Source organism: Hippoglossus hippoglossus, chromosome 8 (assembly GCF_009819705.1).
Source record: "Hippoglossus hippoglossus isolate fHipHip1 chromosome 8, fHipHip1.pri, whole genome shotgun sequence".
NCBI lineage: Eukaryota > Metazoa > Chordata > Actinopteri > Pleuronectiformes > Pleuronectidae > Hippoglossus > Hippoglossus hippoglossus.
Window position 1 is genome coordinate 16,637,772 of NC_047158.1, and position 23,150 is coordinate 16,660,921.

At 43.5% G+C, this 23,150-nt stretch overlaps 1 protein-coding gene and 1 long non-coding RNA gene across 7 annotated transcripts in view; one reads left to right on the top strand and one right to left on the bottom strand.

Moving 5' to 3' along the window:
• The window catches only part of cacna1ia (calcium voltage-gated channel subunit alpha1 Ia), a 147,705-nt gene that overhangs the window by 17,250 nt on the left and 107,305 nt on the right, over positions 1 to 23,150 (bottom strand). For 5 of the 6 annotated variants that reach the window (XM_034593931.1, XM_034593932.1, XM_034593930.1 and 2 more), the window contains 15 exons: positions 21,868 to 21,991; positions 21,477 to 21,545; positions 19,414 to 19,592; positions 18,979 to 19,105; positions 18,504 to 18,629; positions 18,291 to 18,380; positions 17,898 to 18,090; positions 17,455 to 17,606; positions 15,836 to 15,945; positions 13,692 to 13,825; positions 13,144 to 13,214; positions 9,887 to 9,965; positions 8,375 to 8,496; positions 6,021 to 6,467; positions 2,574 to 2,723 (listed from right to left, as the gene is read on the bottom strand). In XM_034593931.1, coding sequence (XP_034449822.1) covers positions 2,574 to 2,723; positions 6,021 to 6,467; positions 8,375 to 8,496; positions 9,887 to 9,965; positions 13,144 to 13,214; positions 13,692 to 13,825; positions 15,836 to 15,945; positions 17,455 to 17,606; positions 17,898 to 18,090; positions 18,291 to 18,380; positions 18,504 to 18,629; positions 18,979 to 19,105; positions 19,414 to 19,592; positions 21,477 to 21,545; positions 21,868 to 21,991 — 2,173 coding nt within the window. Of the gene's footprint in view, positions 1 to 2,544; positions 2,724 to 6,020; positions 6,468 to 8,374; positions 8,497 to 9,886; positions 9,966 to 13,143; positions 13,215 to 13,691; positions 13,826 to 15,835; positions 15,946 to 17,454; positions 17,607 to 17,897; positions 18,091 to 18,290; positions 18,381 to 18,503; positions 18,630 to 18,978; positions 19,106 to 19,413; positions 19,593 to 21,476; positions 21,546 to 21,867; positions 21,992 to 23,150 lie in introns of all 6 variants that reach the window. The other variant, XM_034593934.1, reaches the window with a different exon arrangement.
• On the top strand, positions 2,482 to 22,877 carry LOC117766670. Its single transcript, XR_004614731.1, has 3 exons — positions 2,482 to 2,535; positions 6,835 to 6,837; positions 22,844 to 22,877. It is a non-coding gene; the product is annotated as an uncharacterized LOC117766670 (long non-coding RNA).

Consider the following 23,150-nt stretch of genomic DNA (forward strand, 5'->3'; position numbering starts at 1 on the left):
GTTATTGAGCATCGCTGGGAGGCAATGAGAGGAGCAGATAGTGTAACTGAGCAAGAACATAAGCATGACGAGTATCTCATGGCCACATCACATGAATCATGCTTGTCTGGACACAGCGAGCGTAGGCAATGTAATTTATGCTACATACAAAGCGAGAGCAAGACAAGACAACAAGCGTACAGGCAGTCAGATGATCATTTTACACCAAACTTACATGAATGAACAGGCACACCTCTGCTAACTGAGAGGTGGGAGCCACCGGAGCCAAAAGTGTCACTTCACTCACATGAATCCTTCAAGTGATTTGAAGTATTTTAATGTTTTTTCATAACGGCATCTACAGAATTGTTTTTGCCAGAGTATTAAACATTTGGGCTTATCTTACGAAAAATGAAATGAGGTGTGAAAGATGCATCGTACCTTGACGCAGTATAAAAGTGATTGCACTTCTGACCAACAAAACCTGGTCTGAAGTCAGTCACTGTTGTTTTAAGGTTGTGGTACTAAGATACAGTAGTTTATAAGATAGTAGCCTTATATGCATCTATATCAGCAGGTGTTCAACTCGTGCATACTTCTACTGTCACACGCCCCTGCAGGGTCACGAGATGCTGAGGAGGGGCGACGACACGATCTCCAGAAAACAAATAGCATTTTTATTAAACACTTGTTTTTTAGTTACAAAAGATTACATTTAAATGTCAAATTAGAACCATTAATTTGTTCCCGCATGACCTCTGAGGTCAATGTGACTCACAGCAGGTGAGTGGCGACACCAACGGCTGCAGGAGAAAAATTACGTGACCAGATTTTAGGTTGATTTATTTTGTGGAGTAGTTTAAATCCGATGTTTCAAACCCGTAACTCATTTTCCTTCATTTTCAATCAAGTCTATGCTGAGTGTGCTTTGCTACAGTTTGGCACATTCATATTCAGGTAATTTACAGAATGATACTTTCAAGAAACCTTCTGAAACTCTGATGCCGCCTCTAAAGATGGTGTCCTTCCTAAAACCCTGTCGTGTAGATATTGTGTTCGTGAATGCTTGAGGATTTAGAGCAACTACATGACTGGCACAGGCCTTCACTGCTCCACTGAAGTGTTCTCGACAGACTAAGAACTCAAGTCCTTGTTAGGCAGCTACTTGTTGAATGTTTTGAATATTTCCACTGTCACACACACACACACACACACTGCACGGAAAACACAACCATTCTGCACATAGCTCCCACCAGTCAAAGTCTCATCTGTCTGAAAGTTGCACACCCCCACACAAGCTCTCTCCCACACAAACAAACAGCCACAATGCACAAGTTTGATGGTCGCAGAACATGGGAAAATTGAAGGGGAACAACAGTGGATCAGATACAGTGAATCAGAGAGGGATCCAGCGAAAGCCGTCAGAGCACGGGGACAGACGGAGAGAAGAAGCAAGTAAAAGAGAGAGAGAGAGAGAAGATTGATGGTTTGACAGCATCTGCAGACAGGCAGAGAGCCAGACTGACAGGTGAGGAGGTGCAGAGCCCAGTTATTGCCTCCTCTGTGCTGACCCGCTGCACTTTGTCATTGTGATCGACAACACTGGCACATGACAGTAGATTTGTGAGCGTGTGTTTTGAGCAGTGAGTATCTGTGCACGATGCATGCATATCCGGAATGGTCGCATTCGAGTGTGTGTAGCCATGCAGGGGGCCTCATTAATCAACATGTCTGTGCATATGGAAAGTTGATGTCTTGTGTTGATATTGTGTTTAATTAAGATTCTCCATTATACTGTAACATAATGGCACATTTAGCAGTTGACACGCTTCACAAAGCATGAAACATTTTTCACTCAGACTCTTGGTGATGAATGAAGCCCAGTGTGTGTGTGTGTGTGTGTGTGTGTCTATTAAAGTGTGTTCCTATTGCAAATCCACATGCATGCATGCAATCTGGCTAACAACACCAGTTGTCTTTCTCCCTCTCTAATTATTTGTATCTGTGCACAAAGGCGTGTGTGTGCATGTGTATGTGTGTGCGTGTGTATGTGTGTGTGTGTGTGTGTGTGTGTGTGTGTGTGTGTGTGTGTGTGTGTGTGTGTGTGTGTGTGTGTGTGTGTGTGTGTTTGTATCTAATATTTTGGGTTTTCTAATAACATTGAATCAGGCCAAACTTAGTTTTTCCACATCACACATATACTGGTGTATCCTGTTACATGTAGATTTTTGGACATGTCCACATATGTATGCTGAGGAAGGGCAGATTTTTATCGGTCTCATATTTTTGAATTCACAACTTTTGGATCTGTGAAGACTTAAACTACCACAGTGAGAAAAACCACAGCATTTTAAAATACTCTGGAGGTATTCTGATTCAGTTCGGCTGCAGATTTGACTCTCCTCAAAGTAAAGTATTACATTTGCTCTAAAGTTATTAGATTTGTTGTGAAGTTAGGTTAAAATAACCTGATGACATGTTGGATAAATATGGACCTTATTGGGTGCAGCCTGTCACTAACAATGTCCATTGTAATGTGTGTGTGTGTATGTGTGTGTGTGTTACGTGTGTGCTTGTGGTGTTCAGGGTGGTACCTCTTGCGGGTGGCTCTTGCAGTCTTTGCAGATGGGTGCAGGGGAGGAGTAGTGGTGGAAGACAGAGCCAGAGAGGTTGTCGATCATCAGCATCTCCCCCTCTAGCGTGTCCTTGATCAGAAGAGAAACGCTGTCCAGCCACTGGCTCTCCTGGAACACATACACATGCGCACACACAGACACACACACACACACGGAGACACACACACGAGACGCAGGCCGGCAGACCAGTATTGCACGCAGGCACAAACATGTGCACATGCGGACATGCGAGGACAAAGAACACGCAGGGAAATGCATACACCATTGTAAGGGTTATAAAAATGTTCGAGTGCACACGCAGGTATGTTTTTACACTTTCATATGTTCTCACTCACAAAAGTCACATGTGCACATTCACTCACACACATATGTCGATTTCAAATAGAGTCACACTCTTTCTTTGAGAGAGCGCAGAGCAAATTAATCATAATTTTTTGGCCTTCAGGGCAAAAAACACTGTTCCTCAATATTATGACTCCAAACCTTCATTAACAAGTGACACAGAATGTTTCTATCAAAGCCCTGAGCAGCGAGAGTGGTGCAATTACATTTGATGTATCGCCTCAATTAGACTGTTCAATACCTTGTTGAAACAATTTAAGAGTTAAGCGTTTGCTTTGTGCGCTCTGTATTATTAGGATTAAAGCAATTTAGACTGAATCACTCAGGGCTTTTCTGCGACTTAAATGATCCCCCCCCTTGCTTGAATTTCAGATTGGTTTCTAGGAAAAACCAATCCGGCAGAAAAGGAGGAAACTATAGTGACAGGAAAAAGTGATTTCTGTGTGATTTCTTGGCAGGGTGCTGCACTTCACCGTGAATTGTATGCACTGTGCCTGCAGCACATTTATAACAGCCAAAATAACTGTATTACATCAGCAGATACAGCCCAGAAGACACTGTGAAACAGGGTCACTCCTCCTCAATCCCCACACAAGCCTATTTCCATCGCACATTTCCACAACATTGCTTATAGGACTAACATCAGTTATGCAAACGCACATTTTCTGACTCACACCGTTCTATTACCATCACTCACGGCTCATACTTTGAAAATGAGGGGGCTTCGAATTCAAGAAGCAGGTTACTGTACTGTACCCCCAGCGTTATAAATACTAATAAATAAACCTGCATCATGATGGTTTATGAAACAGTCCCACATTTTGGCCCAATGACAAACTGACTCTGCAGCTTCTTTTTATACACAAAAACGACACGTCCTCTCTTCTTTCTCTCACACCCTCACAGGCTGCCCGGTCCCAAGAGACTTCATTGTGTGTAGGTGGAGAGCTTGATATATAATGTATGATTGACTGCATTGGCCTATGTGCTGCCCTCCATTTATAACTGTATTAGTGGACAACAATAGGGCCAGTCGACGGGGAATGGAAGTTTTTGAGAGAGAGGACAGCGCTGAAATTAATTACTGCCTCTATCTGACTGTCGCTGGCTCAGTTATTATCTCTCCTCTCTTATCCCTTTACTCTCTCTCGCTCTGTGTGTGCCGACTTTCTACAGCGTCTCCTCTGATCCCCGTGAAAGTCTTCACTAGTCTCTCGCTATACACTCAAATGGCACTTGTTAATTGTATAATATAGCACATTAGAGGACCGACGAGTTGTAGCTGCAGTCTTTTGAAACACAGTCTCTGTCTGAACACTATCATTTTTAAATCCATCACGATTATGGGTGACATTTGAGATAATAAAAAAACTGTTTTTGTGTCTGTTAAGAAATACACAAAACCCCCAAAAAGAGAATTTAATTAACTGGAAAATCAATAGACTTTATATGAAGATGAATGAAGCGTCTCCACTTCCCATTCTCCAGAAAAGACTAAATATTTAATACGAACTCTGCTTTCTTCAATTGGTGTGTATTTTGACATTTTAGTTTGGCCCCTAACCCGTCCACCAACATGGAGAAGGTTTTACGCCCTGTAATGCACCCAGCCACCAGGGGGCGATCAAAGTGCTTTGACTTCACTTCATATGCTGTCTATGGGAAAATCTATAAGCTTGGAACGAAACTCATCAAAGGTGTCAAAGTGTGCACAAGGTGTTCTTCACACGAGCCTCATTCAACTGCACACACACACACACACACACACACACACACACACACACACACACACACACACACCAGGACTTGTGTTGTGCAAATCCTTTATTGCGTCACTCTTTTTTTTTTTATGGCAGAGAATGAGAGAGAGGGATCTCGAGATAGATGGGAGATGGAGTGGGTGGTGGGGGAGGGGCTGCAGCCAGTGATTTCTCTCTGGTCTGCACCGACTTCCTTCGTCAGCCAACGCCGAACTGAAATATCTCTACAAAAGGTGAAAACCGGGCTTTGTTTAGCTGCGGTGATGATTTAACAGATTTGGTCATCGTCTCGCTGACTGTAACATCGACGCCTCTCCCTTTCCAACTCCTGCTCGAGGCGCGGCGACTCTGTGCAGTCTTCTCCTTGACATTAGGTGTCGCCACTGAAAAAAATACAACCAGGAAAAGACCGGCTCGTTTCCTCCGGTAGCTCCACTTTGGGCTCGTACGCGCTTCTTTGCCTTGTCAAAGAGTTCGTGGATGTTTTTCCTTAGTTTCCTGAAGCCTCATCTTTACCAACAGTCTCTGCAATAACCCTCATCTATATCCTACCTTCTTAATGACATGGGCTTTATGCAAAAAGAGTATTTTCTGCCCCCACTCCCTTTCCACCATCTTTACCACAGACCCTGGGCTTTTCAACTCTGCTTTTACATTCAGAAAAGAGGAAAAACTGAAAAAGCATAATTTGTCTCTTTTAAAGTTGCCTGGCTCTCCTTGCTGACATCATGGGTTGCTATGACTACAGTAAAGAAAGAAAAAGACATGCTCTCAAAAGGTATAATCTAAATATATGACCGAGCCTTTACTACTTTATATTACTTTGGTAGATTTGTCTCATTTCGGAAAATATTTCCAGTCCCGTTTCCCCCCCATTTGCCGATTCGAACCAATTGCAGCAAAACTTTAAAAGCATCACAGACTTGAAAATTGAAGCTAAACCAATATTACATTTTTCTTTTGGCCCAAACTATTTTCAATCCCTGGCTGGCACATCCCAGACTCTGCTGGCCACTGCCGATATCACTGCTGTTCACTTGTTTACACTTCACTGTTTAAGGCAACGGTTCCAATGGTTTTAAAGACGCATAACAGAGCATTACAGCTAAGATGCAGTTAGGTTACAATAAAGATCAGAAATTGTTCTAGATCTTGATCAGCCTGATCCTGATCCCACTAATCTGGTTTGAGACACAATGCACACACCCTCCACACACACACACACACACAAACACCAGTCATACAGGATAGGCCTCTCTCTCACCAGCATCACATCCACACACACACATATGCACATGCTTACTTGTGCTGGTGAGTAAAGGGTCCGACTGGAGCTGCGGGAGTTGTACAGTCCTTGGTGTGCAGTGGCTGCTGCGTGCCTCATCTTCCTCCCTGCTTCTCCTCGGCCGTCTCCTCTCTCCCGGCCTCCTGCCGGGCCTCCGGGCCCTGATCCTGCGACGACCAGTCCCTTCTCCACCCCCCCACCCCCGCAACTGGGGGCGCCCATGCAACAGAGGGTGCCCTGGGCCAGCTCCAGCTCAATTTCTGCATCCATCTCCGCCTCCTCTTGGGCCTCCTTGTTGGAGTCGTCCAGGTGCTTCATCAGCACAGCCACCACCACATTGATGAGCACGAACTGGGCGGTGAGCACGAAGGAGACAAAATACATGGGCGAGATAAACTGAAGGCTCGGATTGCAGGCGTAGTCCATGTCGGTGCCGTGGTCGGGCGGGCACTCCCGCAATGTGTCCTGGCGTCACAGAGGCAGATTGTGAGGAGAGAGGAGAGGAGAGGGTTTGTCAGGAGGAGACGAAACAAGAAACAAAGACAGATCAATTGATGAATACTGCAACAATACAATAATTATATTTTGTAAAATTGATTCATTCAAATATGACATTATTCGATGGTGGGAAAAAATGCAATAAACTTGTCTCATCATCACACATTTAATTGTTTTGCTTCTTTGCAAAGCAACAGGGGCTTTTTTTTTCTTTCCTCCTTGATCATTTTTCCGGTGCGTTTCCTCTCCGGTTAACTCGTTCACAGCAGAGTTCAGTCAGAGCAGAACCAAAGTGACAAGTGTTTTCTGGAGGAAATACACATATCTCACCCAGGCAGTGACCACACATAACAATTTCATCCCTCTGAGCTGGAGCTGGTCTTTTATAGCTAACTTGGCATGACATTCACACACTGTGCACCTTCACACAACATCTCCCTTTTCTGCCCTCACTCCCTTTCCACCGTATTTATTTACATAGTTTTGTTCTCTCCTCATCCGAATCTCCATTTTCGCACCCCCCCCCCCTCTCTCCTGCTGCGTACTCCATTTTTGCTGTGCTTTCCTGGAAGAGAGGATAAAGCATAATGACTGGCCACTACTTTAAATCCTCTCCCTTCCCTTCATCCGTCTCGTAATACAATTCGATGCTGTTTGCTTTATTCCCCACTGCCCTATTACCCATCGTCCTCTGCCTCATTATTTCCTCTCGACTCTATCGTCACCGCACGACTAATTATCGCTCTGCCTTACCCGCTTCTTACCAAACCAAAGCAGGTCTCTCCCTCTCACAGCCCAGGCAGTAATTTAATGGCTAAAATGACAGAGATTTACTCTGAGAGGAAGCATCTGCCGCCCGCTGGCTCACTTCATGGCCCACTAGCAACCGGGCTGCCTGTATACCCAGTGTGTGTTTAATGGTCCACGCCAGACATGCTCCGGCGTAATCCCTATTCCCACGCACAGCCTAGGTGTGCGGAGGAGTGGTCCTAGCTGCCGGTGTGTAGTAGAAGTGTGTTCAGGGGAAATTGTTGCTTTGTGTGCGCGCGTGCATTGAGGCACAGGCAGTCCCTTTTCCCATCAGTACGGAAATCTGCACTCCCAGTGCTGAGCAAGCACATTTCCTTATCATCAGCGACTACCACTAGAGCGAGAGATGGGATGCATGGGAGGAATAAAGGAAAGTTTATCTCGTCTCTCCTGGAAATCTATTCAGTCAATGGTTTAATTTATTTTCGAACACAAACTCTTATCTGTATGAGGAATTATCTTACTTTAAACACCAGATTAGGGCAATGCACTGTTTTAGAAAACAATAATCTGAGCTTTACCTGACTACATTCAATAATACATAGACGGTATATAAAGAGGGACGATGTGTCTACACTTCCTCTCTCTATCCAGAAATGAAGCCAAAAATATCCTGGACACAAACGCAGCCATTTTGCATTTGGAATCAAAGTCTGCACATGAACCATGTTAGTGACGTCCTGCCGATACAAGTGCTCGACCAATCGTGAGTCAGTCTCAGTTGTCAATCATGATGTTTCACCACAATATTATAGCATCAAATAACAAAATAAAAACAAACTTATAGAGAAAATGAACATTTGAACAAAAATCTGTGTGATTCAAACTAGCTACAATCACAGAAAGCATCTTTGAGAAGAAAAGAAAAGAAGATGTGTACTTTGACATTTTGGGACTTTGGGGAATTTATGACCTTTACAGCAGCCAGCCACCAGGTGCTGATCAAGATGCGTTGGTTTCCCTTTAGGGAGCACTCATGTCGTCCATCTTCACATAAAGTCTGTGATTCACACATTCAATTCGCATTATATCCCAGCAAACGAACATCCAGTTGAGCTGTGTACCTTCATGATGCCATTCCAGTTGTCGCCCGTGGAGACTTGAAACAAGGTAAGGAAGGCCATGCCAAAGTTCTCAAAAGTAGCGTGACGACTCATACCCTCACATGGGTAGTCCGCATTGCAAACTGAGGAAGAGAGGAAGGGGGTGGGTGGAGGGAGAGGAGAAGTGGTTGGGTCACAGATAAGACAAGAGGTGAGGGGAGAAGAGAAATCGAAGGAATGTAAGATCTCAAGGTTTAACAAGTCATTGCTTCCAAAGGTTGCAGAAGCATCAACCATTTGTGTCACTAAGCTGCTTGGATGATTGTCCAAACAAGCCAACTCCGTGTAGACACAGTTATCAAATGAGCAGCATTGGGACAAAACGCTATTTGTCTTTGAGCTTACATCCCAAGATAATCTCTGAAAACTGCCTCAAGAAAAGAGACACTTGCATTTGCCACTAATCCGTTCCAGGCTCCAATAGGAAGCAGCGCTGCAGCTGCAGCAAACAAGGGGAACGTGACAGCTTGGAAGACGCATCTTCCAAATTCAATGTGGGTATTTTAGGACAGTACTTATGTACCAGAATACTGCGGAGTGGGTAGATTCCCTAATGGCTGTCTGACTGCAGGAGAGAGAACTGATAACACACAGAAGACAGGATGGAAGGGAAATAAGGAGATTTTCATGGTAAAGACAATACAAGTCTGTGTACTTTTATCTGCACTAGTGTAGTAAAATTAGTGTACAAATACTTAAAGCCACACTTTTATTTACGTATTCATACCTGAATGGTCTGATGAGGATGGACATATCTCTTTTCCCTGAGGTTGAGAATATTCTTATACTGTTTCCTATTCTTATATTTATGCTTGTACTAACACACAACAGTTAATTCCTCGTCTTCACATACACCAGATCTCAACCGACAGGATTTGGAGCTGACGTGTCAGACAGCGCTCTCGACCTCATTCCCTCATCAAATAAGAGAATATATTTCAGAAGACAGTGTCTGCTCTGGTGTCACATTACTTCCTAAGACACTTACTGTAGGGTTTTTCCTTTGTCACCTGTCAGCAGGTTGACTTCCCACTGCTTTACACAGTGATGGCGTGTGGACATTAGGCTCTTGGACTACACTTGGTATAATCCTGTCATCACACTACTACATATATGCGATGGGAGGATTAATCCAAGTAGGGAATGAGATTATGTACATTATCACACATATGGTGCGTATTTAGTTCCGTGCCAGAAATGGGATAATACACATCTTCTTTAAGGTTTTCAGATTAGCATTGAGATCAAAGCCTAGCCCATCACGTGTCAACACAGAAACTGTCCGAAAGTAAAAATCTTTGAAGTAATTCTTTTGAAGACAATTCCCCTTTGAAAGCCTCAAGCAAGCATTTTTTTTTTTTTTGTCGTTTGATATATGTAAAAACAACACCGCACATATCTTATATAACTCGCTTAACATAATTTATATTAGGTTTAATGTGAGATGGTTTTCCATTGTAGCATCCGACTTACCTAGTTCTCCGAAAAGCTCTACTCCTAAGGCGGCGTAGATGAAAAACAGCAGCATGAAGAGCAAGCCCAGGTTACCCACCTGCAGAACACACACACACACAAATGGAGACACACACCCACACACACACACACAGAGAAAAACCTCTTACCAAGCATATGTCACAAACCATCTGACAGCATTCAAGCATCTGAGACATTAAACTGCTCCCTAAACAACTCAGTGACGAGGTTTCATGCACCGGTTCCATTATAAAGTCAAAATCTGACGTACAACACATTGGTGCTAGTTTCTTGTCTGTAAAAAAAATGAAGTTGAACACATCAGCAGGAAACATAATACAAATAATGAATGTGCACGAAAGTGGTCACACAGGATTACAACTTATTTACAGTGCGCGGCTGCTTGGCTCCGCAAACACCCGCAGAGACTTTGCTAAAACCGAACCCCCGGTGCCGTGGGGAATTTTCAAGTTTGGCTCCATTCCACCGCAAAACAGGACACTGTTCCCACAACTTAATGGTGATGATGATATTGCACGATAAACACTCAGGGCAAATTCTAATCCCATTACAGGGATACAGAGCCCAGTCTCCTATTCACTGTTTTTAATACTCTGCTAACAACTCTGCTCCACTGGGAACGAGGACATGCGCCGAGAAGTAGTTATAAATACACTCCATGTTTTCTGAGGAGAGGTTTAGATTAGGTCATCTGTTTTTCAGGGAAAACATTATTTAAAGAACATTTTAAGTTCAATTAAGTAAAAATTAATTAACTTTATGCCAGTTACAGAACTTGCTTAAAGAGGCTTTGTGATGCAAATAAAGTTTATTACAAGATGTTGAGGTATTTGCAGCAGAGGCTTTTTGGCTGTATTTGAATGGGGTTGGCAGAGCTATAAAGATCTAGCTGCAGGTAAACAGGAGACAAGTTACACGCTTGTGACCATGATTGAAGTTAAATGACATCAAACTGAACTACAACCATAATCCAGATTTAGTAAGAGAAAAAACGTTGCAGATATTTTTGCTAGTGTCTTACTCTCATTAAAATAATTAATTTCCCTCTGACCTATTAAGCTTATTTAGTGTAAGTATATGGATTGCTCATTACGTCTGTCACAGCCTATTAAATATATAAACTCCTTGTGGAGCTTGTTAAGTATTCACATCACGTTTGATATTATAAATTATTATTCGAGCAGAAATCTACCCCTGTGTGTTATGAAGTCATTATTTATATATTCCTGGCTTCTTTGTTCCTCCTCCTGAAGCCATTGTTGAAATGTCAATATTCAATGGGATGTAATGGGGAAAAAAAGTGTTGGCAGCTTGCCACTTCATTTTCACAGTGAAATGAAGAGTAATATCGCCTCAGATTAAATATCTCGGCAGGTGCAACAGTTGCCCGCTGTCGTTCTTTCCGTACCTGAATATGCACTCGCACACATATACACTGGCAGAGACCTCCTGAAACTGTTTAATTAGCCCGAGTTTTAATTACCTCGCCTGCTGCCCTCGGGATGGAGCAAGGGGCTCAGTGTTAATGAGAGGGGGATCAATAGAAAAGAAAAGACAAGGAATCTGTTCTCCCTCACCTCTGCCTGCACTCCTTTCTCCACACCACCTGTTTCCCTCTGTTTGCTTCGTCTTACTTTTCTTGGTCAATGGGTCAGACTATGTGTGTGTGTGTGTGTGTGTGTGTGTGTGTGTGTGTGTGTGTGTGTGTGTGTGTGTGTGTGTGTGTGCCTGCATGTCCATAAATAAAGCTGTGTGTTTGTCCTTGCACCTGCACGTCTAGAAGATTGCTTTTTTTTGGCTTAGTTTTTATTCAAACAGAGTAGGTTTTGTACGGATTAAAACAAAACCACACAACCACGATGCCCACCGTTCAATATAGAGACCTTTGTCATGTGTCACACTCCTCAGTCCTCTCCCTGCCTGTGTTTCTTAAGCTAAGCTAACCAGCTGCTGCCTCCAGACACATAAATACAGATGTGGGAGTAGCATCGGCAAAACAGTAAATACGCATAATCCAAAAACCATCGCTTTAAGTTTTCACAGGTAAAACAATTTGCCAAAGTTTATAGATACACCTAAATATTACATATACAAAACAACTTTTTATCTTTGTTTCATTGTCAAATTTGTTCTATAGAATCAGTCTGAGTGTCTGAACCAGAGAAGGTTTGAGGAGCAACTTCTGTTTCTAGCACACTGTGGTGGGAGTCCGAGTGCTCTCCATGGTCCTGAAAGTGAAAACACTTAAGATTCCCATCGAACACTACTGGAACTGAAATGGCCATTTGGGTCGACATGAGCTGACATGTCACAGTAGGAGAAGCAAAGGTGTAAATGATAAAATGAATGATGTCTGGATTGCATTTTGCTGCTCAAGCAAGAGGGTAAAGGTATCGAACATTCTGGCTCGTTGTCACACTGTCAGGTCTTATCTGAACTGAACGGGCCATTAAGTTTTGCTTTCTATGTCAAAATGTCTGTTGTATTTTGAGACTTTTGAGTTAAAGTTTAAAAGATGACTATCACACAAGTTTACAAGATTTACTTTGTGGTAATTAAATGTGGATTTCTTTGAACACACGCAATTTTCAAACAACAAACGTGGAACATGTTCGACTGACTTCAGATTGATTATTAAAACAGCTCTGTCTACATGTCTTGTCTAGCTTTTTGTTAAAAGAGATAAACTAACATGATGACCAGAGAGTTGTGTAGGAGAAAAGCCATTTTGAGAAAAGAGAAACAAAATCGACCAGAGCCATTGCACAAACATTGGATGTAGCCAGACAATAATTTGGAATGTCCTGAAAAATAAAGAAACTGCTGGTGCACTGAGCATCTGACATCGAACAGGTCGGTCGAGGACAACAACAGCAGTTTAATGATAGAAACCTAGTTAGAGCTTTGAAGAAAAAAACCCCCAAACAACAGTCAGTGACACCACAGGGCAGCGGTGAACATATCACAATCCACTTAGAGCAGAAATAAAGAGGTAAGATTCTGAACTCTCGTCTCATATTAATCTGACAGACGTCTTCAAAGCCGTTCCACAGGTTTACAAAAGAGATTGTTTGTATATGCTCTAACACGGGTGTGTGTGTGTCAGTCCACCAGTTTGTGGTATGAATGAGTCTTTTATTAGAGCTGCCTAAGGGAGCTGAATATTGAGAGAGATCGGCCAACTCCCAGGTGGACATTGTGCGAGTGGTTGTGCATGTGTGTGTGTGTGTGTGTACCTGAGGCAGGGCTTGGACCACCGTATCCAACAGGGCCCTCATTCCTGTCGCCATCTTCAGCAGCTTCAGCACTGTGTGTGTGTGTGTGTGTGTGTGTGTGTGTGTGTGTGTGTGTGTGTGTGTGTGTGTGTATGTGTGTGTGTGTGTGTATGTGTGTGTGTGTGTGTGTGTGTGTGAGCAAGAGAGAGAGAGAGAGAAACAGAGAGAGATATTTTAAGAGTGGGGATTTAGGGGGAAAATCCCTCAGGTTCAATTACAGACTAAATGAGAAACATTAAACTGTGGAAAGGTCAGTTCTTCATTTACACGCCATGTTACACACACACACACACACACACACACACACACACACACACACACACACACACACACACACACACACACAGTAGACATGAGCTATGCTACAGCTAACAGATATGCAAAAGTTGTTTCATTTCACTCATAAGACCAAATCAATATTCTCTGTCCCTAAAAAGGACGCACAGGAAGTTCAGCAGAATTCGTGAGCGAGTTTGTGTGAGTGTTTCTCACGAGTGGAGTTAACGTACCTCGTGCTATCCTCAGTACTCTCATGATTCTGATGATGGTGGGGTTGATGGGCAGAGCGGAGCTGATCTCAATCTCCTCCAGAATGATGCCCATCACGGACAGAAGCACAATGGCCAGGTCCAACTGGTTCCACCTGGCACACACACACACACACACTGTCAAAGTCACACTTAAAAAGCCGGAGCTGTTCCCTTGTTGGCACTTACTACATTAAATGCAGTTCTGCTGGTGGCACGTGTGTTTGTAAGCTACCTGCTACTCCGATAACCCAGTTGTAGAGCTGGCCTGAGAATCACCCCGGATTATAAATCACACTATGCACAATGACTGCTCGCGGCTTTGCTGACACTACATAAAAAGAGACAAAGTGCCAGCTGATAACAGTGTGATAAATTCTCTCTATATCCGTCCATCTCTTTCTCATTTCATCACTCTTTTATCCTGGTCTGTCTTTGTCTTTGATCAGTCCAGCTTCCCTTCCCATATATTTTACCATCTGTCTCTCTCCCTCTCTCCCCTTATCTGTCTCTCTCCCTCTCTCACCTTATCTGTCTCTCTCCCTCTCTCACCTGATCTGTCTCTCTCCCTCTCTCACCTTATCTGTCTCTCTCCCTCTCTCACCTGATCTGTCTCTCTCCCTCTCTCACCTTATCTGTCTCTCTCCCTCTCTCACCTTATCTGTCTCCCTCCCTCCTCTTTCACTTCACGGACTAAAATAGGTCAATGACATTAAACTACCATCAGTGTAATATAAGCTCCTAAATCTGTATCTGCCTTTAATAAGTCACTGCATATCCCTGAAAGAATAAGACGTCTCATCCCCGTGCACATTCAGGTGAGTGACAAATCAATTAGTCTGGGCTCTGAGTGAGGGATTGTGCTGAGGTGTGTGTCCTGCAGAGGTCACACAAAGTACAGTACAGGTTCAGTGGTATCACATGCAGAGAACTAATAAAGAACTAAGACACCTCTGGGCCAAACAGTCCCCTTATGAAACCACATTTAAAATTCACTCGATCCAGATTTTTATTTGAATCGGCACCAAATTGCACACACACGCATATAACAGTAACATGCATGATTACTGTCATCAAGATCCATTAATTTTTCTCTGAGAAATCATTGAAAAATATTAAAAAAACACACAATCTTGCAATGTTAGAAAGTGGAAAAAGTTTAAAAAAAATTAAATGGAAGTTTTGTTTTAATCCGCCCAGTTGTTTCAGTGTAATCCTGCTAACTAACAGACCGAGAGACAGACAACTGCAGATGAAAACATGAACTCCACGGCGGAGGTAATTAGTTTTTGTTCAACCGAATAAAGTCTTTTTTTTCCATTTAGACTGAGGTCATTTAATTCAAACTAATATGATAAAAAAAAACTCTCCTCATCAAAGGCTGTTACATTCACACGAAATGAAAGTTTGATTTAATCAATGTAATTAATTGTAAATTAATTAAAGTTTTTTTTTAAGCATCATAGGATGACTCAATGTAATAAGGGAACTTATAAAAAAAAAAGAAAACCATAAACTTTGAACTTGCTTCTGAAAGAGGACACTTCTGTTTTCTTTCATAAAACTGCTGATGTGTGGTAATAGTCATGAAATCTGTATGAGCACCAGAGAACGGATTAGTCAACTTAACAACAGAACACATGAGAGCCAGCTCACATGCTCACAAGCATATTTCATAATCCTCTATAATATCATCATTCGGTCCATTTATAATGATCAAAGCAAAAGGCGGATTTGTTCAGCTATTACACTTTGAGCTAAATAACTGTTGTTGCGGCACTATTTATATTATATGTTCATTCAAGAGATTATGGCATGTGCCCGGAGCCGTGTTATTTATTTTAACGTCTAATTTTCCTCCACATCATATACAGGATAAGTGACTTCGCTAAACAGACAAAGGCATACTGTAATTTTAGTGACACTAAATCTCCAACTGTCTTGAAATATAAAGCTTATTTTTTTGCAGCATCTAATCCAAGGGGGTGCTTGCGTTTTCAGGCAGGACATTAAAAAAAGGCCCAGAAGAGAAGCTGATACGTTCACTTACACGCAGACACACAGGGGGGGGGAACTCTCACACACAATCACACTGTCAACACGCCAGGTATAAACACACACTGTACCTTTCTTTGAAGAAGCGTCGAAAGCCGAAGGCGATGAGTTTGAGCACAGACTCCAAAACAAAAGTGGAGGTGAAGAAATAGTTGCAGTACTTCAGGGCAAGATCCAGAGACTGGAAAGAGAGGGTTTAAAAAGTGTGTGTTTTCGTGTGCGTTTGTGTGTGTGTGATGGTGCGGTGTGGCTTATCCGCAGCATCGGCAGGGAGACACTGCAGTGTGCCTATTGTTTGCAGAGTGAAATCAAGCACGCCGGAGGCAAACACAGAGCATCCTCACATTATGTCGCCCCAACAAACACATATTTTTTTAAGCTAAACTGTTGTATTTGTCTTCAACGTTCAGTCCAGCTCCCTGTTACTGCAGAGGCTGGATCGTATTTCTAACTGCTCTCTACTCTAAAAGAGAAAAACAGACCTGTAGCCTGTAGCAAGGGGGAGGAGGCCAAATGTCAGGACCAACAGCTGACAAGTGCAGCCGAGACCTGAGATATTTATCTGATGCTCGGCCAGTTGTTGGAGGGAAGCTCGCTCCGCTTTAAAGGTCAAACTGGCATCTTATCTGAAGAATAATCACCTCCCTCTCCCTCGCGAAAAATAAAAAATAAAACGCCATCAGGCTTTTCAGCGTCCATTCATCCCGACTGAATGGGCAGATACACGCACGGTGCGGCTAACACCTCTCTGACAGCGGCCCGCGTCAAATCAGCAGCGCAATCACGGCTCCTTTGTGGCGACTGCAGCTACTCACAACACGGGCTGCAGAGTCTGGACGCAGTTTCACGGTGGTGGAGCAGTCAGTGGTATCACTGTGTCTTTTTGGAGAGGACGGGGATTTATCAGACTGCATGAAACCAGCATTAATTCCATTTACTGATGAGGTGCTTGAAGGAATCTGTTGAAGAAGCTTGGGTTTGTTTTCGTCAAGTCACTCAGTTTTTAACCACAGACTCTATATAAAGATGGACGACATGATAGATAAAGTGTCTCGATCATCGCCCCCTGGTGGTTGGCTGTAGCCCAGGTCATAAACTCCACTTCCTCCATGTTAGTGAATGGGACAATCCAAAGTATACATCAAAGAAACTGATGGTTTTGGTTACTTCAGCTAGTTCACACTTGTTTAAGTGCAATTTCTTCCAGTAAGTTTGGTTTGAATTAGTTATTTGTTGCTATACAAACGAGGTGAAATGTTATGATTGACAGCTGAGACTGACTCACGACTGGTGGAGTGCCTGTATCTACGTGACCTCGACCCTGGCTCCACATGCGCTAGATGGCAACATTCGTATCCAGGATATTTTGACTTCGCTAGTGGGAGGAAGTGGAGACGCATCGTCCATCTTTATACACATTCTATGATTTCAACGTATTTCCTTTTTTTCAAATGAACATATTTTGGAGTGGGGACTAGAGGCATCCCTGTGTGCAGCTGCCTGGCATTTACCAACAGTCTACGTGTGAGGTGTTTAGGGGACAACTGTAAATTGTAGCTTCACAAAAATAACTTTGGGTCACACTCCCCCCTCTTCATGCACATCGGTCATGTGGCGCCCCACGGACAAGTCAACGCTCAGCCTGTGGGAAACCCTGTCTTTGCACAGACAGGTAGACACTCCTTCTTACGTGAGGTTGATTGAAGTGCTCGAGGGACATGGTGATGACGTTGATGCAGATGATGAAGGTGATGATGAGGTCCAGGTAGTGGTTTGTGCACAGTGTGTGGATCATCAGGCGCACGTTGCAGTAGCTGGCGTAGTACGGCAGCTTGTGGGCTTCTGTTGGTGGAAAAATACACGAATGAAGCTTTGAAACATTATCAATTTGTACTTGTATCTTTTCGTTTCAGTTGAAGAAAGTAAATGTTACAATGTACAACAAGTAGATCTCACATTATATATAAGTTAGTTCAAAACAAACTGCTATGATCTCTATCGTGTGGAGCAGAGGATTTTTCCACAGAAGATCTGCTGTCTGTCACCACTTAGATCTGCATTTCTGAAGTACAATTTTATCATTTTTTACAAACTCTCTCTCTCTCTCTCTCTCTCTCTCTCTCTCTCTCTTACTCCTCCTCTTCTTTTCCATGCGCCGCTGACGCTTCTCCTCTCGCCTCTTGGCCTCCTCCACCTCCTGGTGCTGGCGGCACTTGTGGAAGTTCTCCACCACCACGCCGACAAACATGTTCAGGACGAAGAAGCTGACGATGAGCAGGAAGGAGATGAAATACAGCAGCATCCACGGGTTGTTGTTGGTCACCGGCTGGGGTTGGAGTGGTGAATTTGTTCATGTAGAATTATGTGACAGGAAATGAAGGAAGTGAGAAACAAACAAAGAGATGAGAGGAAAGGAAAGAAGAGTTTGTCAGATCAAAAAATATAAGATTTACATTTTGGATTGTGAAGATTGTGCCGCAAGGTTTTTTATGAAATATAAGTTTTGTGCAGGTTATATGCAGGTACCTGTTGGTCCACAGCAACAGCATCCAGGCCGTGATACATGATGTTAACCCAGCCGTCTTTGGAGGCAAGGACAAACAGGGACATCAGAGCCTAGACAACAGAAGCCGGAGAAACAGAAAGGAAAACTGAAATTCTTATTTTATGGAGAAAAGTGTTTTTTTCTGCTTGCAGATAAAAAGCATAACGCTCACACAAAAAGCAGAGAGCACTAACCTGTCCCAGGTTGTCAAAGTTGTACTTGTGGTGAACCCACTTGTAGTTGGCTTGCAGACAGTCAGACTTGTTGGTAATGTTCTTGACGTCGGGGCCGAAGCAGTAGAAGAACTTGCCTTTAAACAGCTGTCGGTAAAAGAACAGGGACATCTATCTGTTAATGCTGTTACTCATAAAGAAACAGAGGAATAAGCCTTCACAGGGCCCGACAGAGACATGAAAAGATGCTCTTGAGTGAAATAATGAGCTGGTCAGAGATCAGCGCAGCTGACAATTTTCTGCAGTGATGAAAGAAGAGGGAAGACAATGAAAGTTAACTGAAAAGAGAGAGAGATGTAGAATAGCTTGTGCGCTTCAAAGAGACGGAAGAGAGGGAATTAGAGTTTTTCAAAAAAGCTCATAATGGGGAGAAAAACACAGTGCACACAAATAGGTTATTTGGAAAAAGTTAACATGCAATTAATTTGCTTTCTACCTGTACACCGAGAATACCAAAGATGATGAAGAAAGCACAGCAGATGAGGACGATGTTGCCAATGGGCTTGAGGGAAGTGATGAGGGTCTCCACCACCAGCTTCAGACCCGGAGCTCTGCTGATCACCCTGCAGAAAGAAGACAACAAAAACAGAGATTAGAATCATTGTGTCTGTGCATTGTACGCACAGACTGTGTATAAAGATGGACGACACGCCTCGTCTAACATGTGTGTGGCTGCTCCATTTTAGCATCTATAAAATAGCACTGATGTTATTCCTGGGGGGAACATATTAGATTTTTTCTTTGACTTCTATATATTTAGTACAAACTGTGTGGCCAGAAGGAAACTTGAGAAAGAGAATTTAAGTTCCCTGTCTGCTCTTGAAAAATAACAGTAAAAAAAAGTTGTTTAAAAAACAACCCTCGTCCAAACCTGAGAGGACGCAATGTCCTGAGCAACCTGAGGACTCGAAGCACCCCCAGGATCTTGGCCCCACCCGCCATGGACACAACGATGTCGATCAAAGACACAAACACCAGGAAGCCATCCAGGACGTTCCAGCTGCTCCGCAGGTAAGCCTGGTCACCCACATACAGACCCATGGAGACCACCTGAAGATGAGAGGAGACAGAGATGAAGAGCAGGGACTACACTTAGTTCACAGCTGCGTAAACACAATTAGAAGATATAAAGTATGTGTATTGTTAGTTTCTGAATCAACTCTGTAAAGTAAACTGTCAAATTTAAAACCCAAAAATCAAATATGTGGCACGAAATAAAAAAAGGTGAAACTAAATTATCTAGATGATCGGCAGAAGATTGGTGTTTGACAAAAAAACGTGTGTAACATGTCTCGTTAGTATCAAACACAAACGCACTAAAAACATGTTCTTATCTGGCTGTTGAAACAACACACACACACACACGCACACACACACACACACACACACACACACACACACACACACACACAGAACTCTTCAAACAACACCTGCTTTTTGAGAGCAGAGCCCCTAGAGCAGATGTTGACTTTATCTGACATACACATACAGTAGGGCACCCACACGTACGGGGGCACACACACACACACACAAACACACCACTCATACAGATTAATAATAACATACACACCCTTGACACACATGCAAACTGACACACTATCCAAAGGGAGTACACGGGTACCAGTGTGTTTGATATCTGGTGGTAGAGTAATAATGTTGCACTGCCTGTGAATCCATTTGTCACATGACTGTACTTAATTCTGCTGTGAGTTAAAACAGTGAGAGACACATGTGTCACAGGCACCGCGTTACTCATGCACAACCTGAGCAGTGGAAGCCTTGTGTCTGACATTTGAATCTGTTTGCCAAGTGTCCGGCGAAGCTTCAGGGGGATTGTGGGGGTTAGAGTACAAACATTTCAAGATGTTTGAAAGATCAGTGTCTGGCAAACATAGCGGGTCTGAATGCTAAAAAGTCAAGTGAATGTACAGCACAAGGCTGCAGTGTGTTTGCAGCTTGACCAATTCGTCAGTCCTGCTGTGCTGTGCTTTTTATTTAGTCTTGCACCCAACAACAAACTGTGTTGGAGTCCTACTGAGGGATGAAAGCTACACAATCAAACGCTCAACAAAACACACAATGGAGACACACAAGGCTCAGACAGAGACATGGAGGGAGACGTGTACGGCTCAGCCAGGGTTCTGACAAGCCTGTAGCTCATTGACGGGCTGTGATTGGTTAATAATTGATCGCGGGGGTGCATAATTGATGGTCCACTTGTCCCGGAGCCCTTTGCAGAGGGTGTAAAGACAATGGCAAAGAGAGGGAGAGCAAATAAATGAGAAGGAACTTGAAAGAGTCTGAAAAGGGACTGATGAGAACAGAGGGAGGTGAAAACCGACTTGAAGAAGAAGCAGCTGGAGACTGGCCGCATCCATAAGAGAAGACTTGCCACTAATTAATGACATTGTTTAATTGCACTATCCTCCAAAGGAACATGGAAACTGCAATGAGAGGAGGGAAAGCACTGAGGCGAAGTCAACTCAATGTGAGAGACAAAACACTGGAAGACAAGGGACAGACAGACAAAACTAAAAATACCCCATTGCAGTTTCATGCCTCCACCAACGAGAAGTGTTTCAGACTCCATTCTATTTTGCAGAGTCATATCACCGTGACCTTTGACCTTTAACCGCCCAAATCTTATCAGTAAATTTGTGAGTCTCAACATTTGTACCAAATTTTGAAAGAATTCCCTTGAGGTGTTTCTGAGAAATGTGTTTTGTGTTGTTGCAGTGACCTTGACCTTGAAACCATCTGAGCGTTTGGACCGAATTTGAAGAGACGGGCGGACGGACAACGCGTAAACAAAATGCCTCCAGCGGCCACTGGCTGTCGCCGGCGCGGAGGCATAAGGAGTGTGACTCTGTGTAGTACGGCCACACACGACTCTTTGGACTCATCGGCGGAGGGAGACAGGCTGTAAAATGTTACCTTGAGTGTCATCTCGCTCACGAAGATGGCCGTAAAGATGTAGTTGGAGATGGTGAGAAAGACTCTTTCCTGGATAGGGAGAGAGAGAGAGAGAGAGAGAGAGAGAGAGAGAGAGAGAGAGAGAGAGAGAGAGAGAGAGAGAGAAGATGGGGCAGTTAGGGCTAGTAAAAGTTTACTCACTGATCCTTTTAGATAGTAAAACTGAATTTATCCTCAGAGAATAGAAAAAGCAGCCGTGCAAAAACGGCACATGCACACAAATGCGCTCAAGCACACACACACACACACACACACACACACACACACACACACACACACACACACACACACACACACACACACACACACACACACACACACACAGAGACAGACACACTGGCGATGGACTTACCAAGCTGCCCTGTAATATCTTGGGCCTCTCCAGAGCTACCGTGATGCAGTTGGAGAAGATGAAGGCCAGCACCACATAGTCAAACAGCTTATGGGCTATAATCGACTGGCATATCTGCCTGAACCTGGAGGGAGAGGAGAGGAGAGGAGGAGAAAGGAAATTAGACAGCGAAAAAGTTAAAATCCTCATTTCAAAAGTGCCTGAAAAATGGGGGGGGGGGACACTGCAGACGTCTGGCTACACTCTGTCCAAAACAAAATGCAACACTCTCTTCCATCCAATCAGAATGGGAGCCAAGTTCCCTCACAGCGTACGGGAGCTCCCTCGCATCTTGGCGAGTAAATAGCCTCATTCAGCCCCTGTTTACATTGCTCCTAATTCAAAACAAATTATATTAACAACACTCTCAGAGGCAACAGACTCCTGAGTGCGCTGCTCTGCTGGGATAACAGAAGAGGGAGATAAGAGAGGAACAAACGGAAAGAGAGATAGAGAGATGGGACACACAAATACTGAATATGTATTTCTAAAACTTCACATGTGACACTGCGTCCTGCCAAAAAGCAATTAACTACCTCCACTGCAGTGTTTACTGGAACAGATGAGAAGACACCGAATGAATCAAGTAATGGAGGCATCAAATTTATTCTAAACTATTTTGGAACACATGGACACATTTCAGTGTCTTTTATTTAAGACTCGACTGAGTGTCTTCCTCTGACGCGCTACTGCCAAATTTAATGAATTGCCTATGGTAATGCGTATAACCCCCGGGGCACGTTTCGTTCTCTAACAGGAGGGGGCAGTGTTGAAAATATCCCTTCGTTATTAACAAGGTGGTGATCGATTCTCTTAATGTAGTCCTTCTCTGTGGAAGCCTGGCAACCTGTCCTTCGTATTGATGAGATGGGGAACAGGAGCTTCCCACCCATCCTTGATTATGCTCTGGTGAGACGCTGTATGACAACTGATAAAGTGTTTGTGTGTGTGTGTGTGTGTGTGTGTGTGTGTGTGTGTGTGTGTGTGTGTGTGTGTGTGTGTGTGTGTGTGTGTGTGTGTGTGTGTGTGTGTGTGTGTGTGTGTGTGTGTGTGTGTGTGAGGCAGTGGGTATAAAAGAGCATTTTAATTCAACGCACAGTCGATGCACTTGATAAATTAACATACCTGCCAACATTTGGCTGTGAAAAAGAGGGAGATTTTTCCACTTTTACCCGTAAAGACCACGTGATGGTTGATAACGTGGCTTGGGGTTAAGAAATTTAAGGTCTTGCTCCAATCTGACT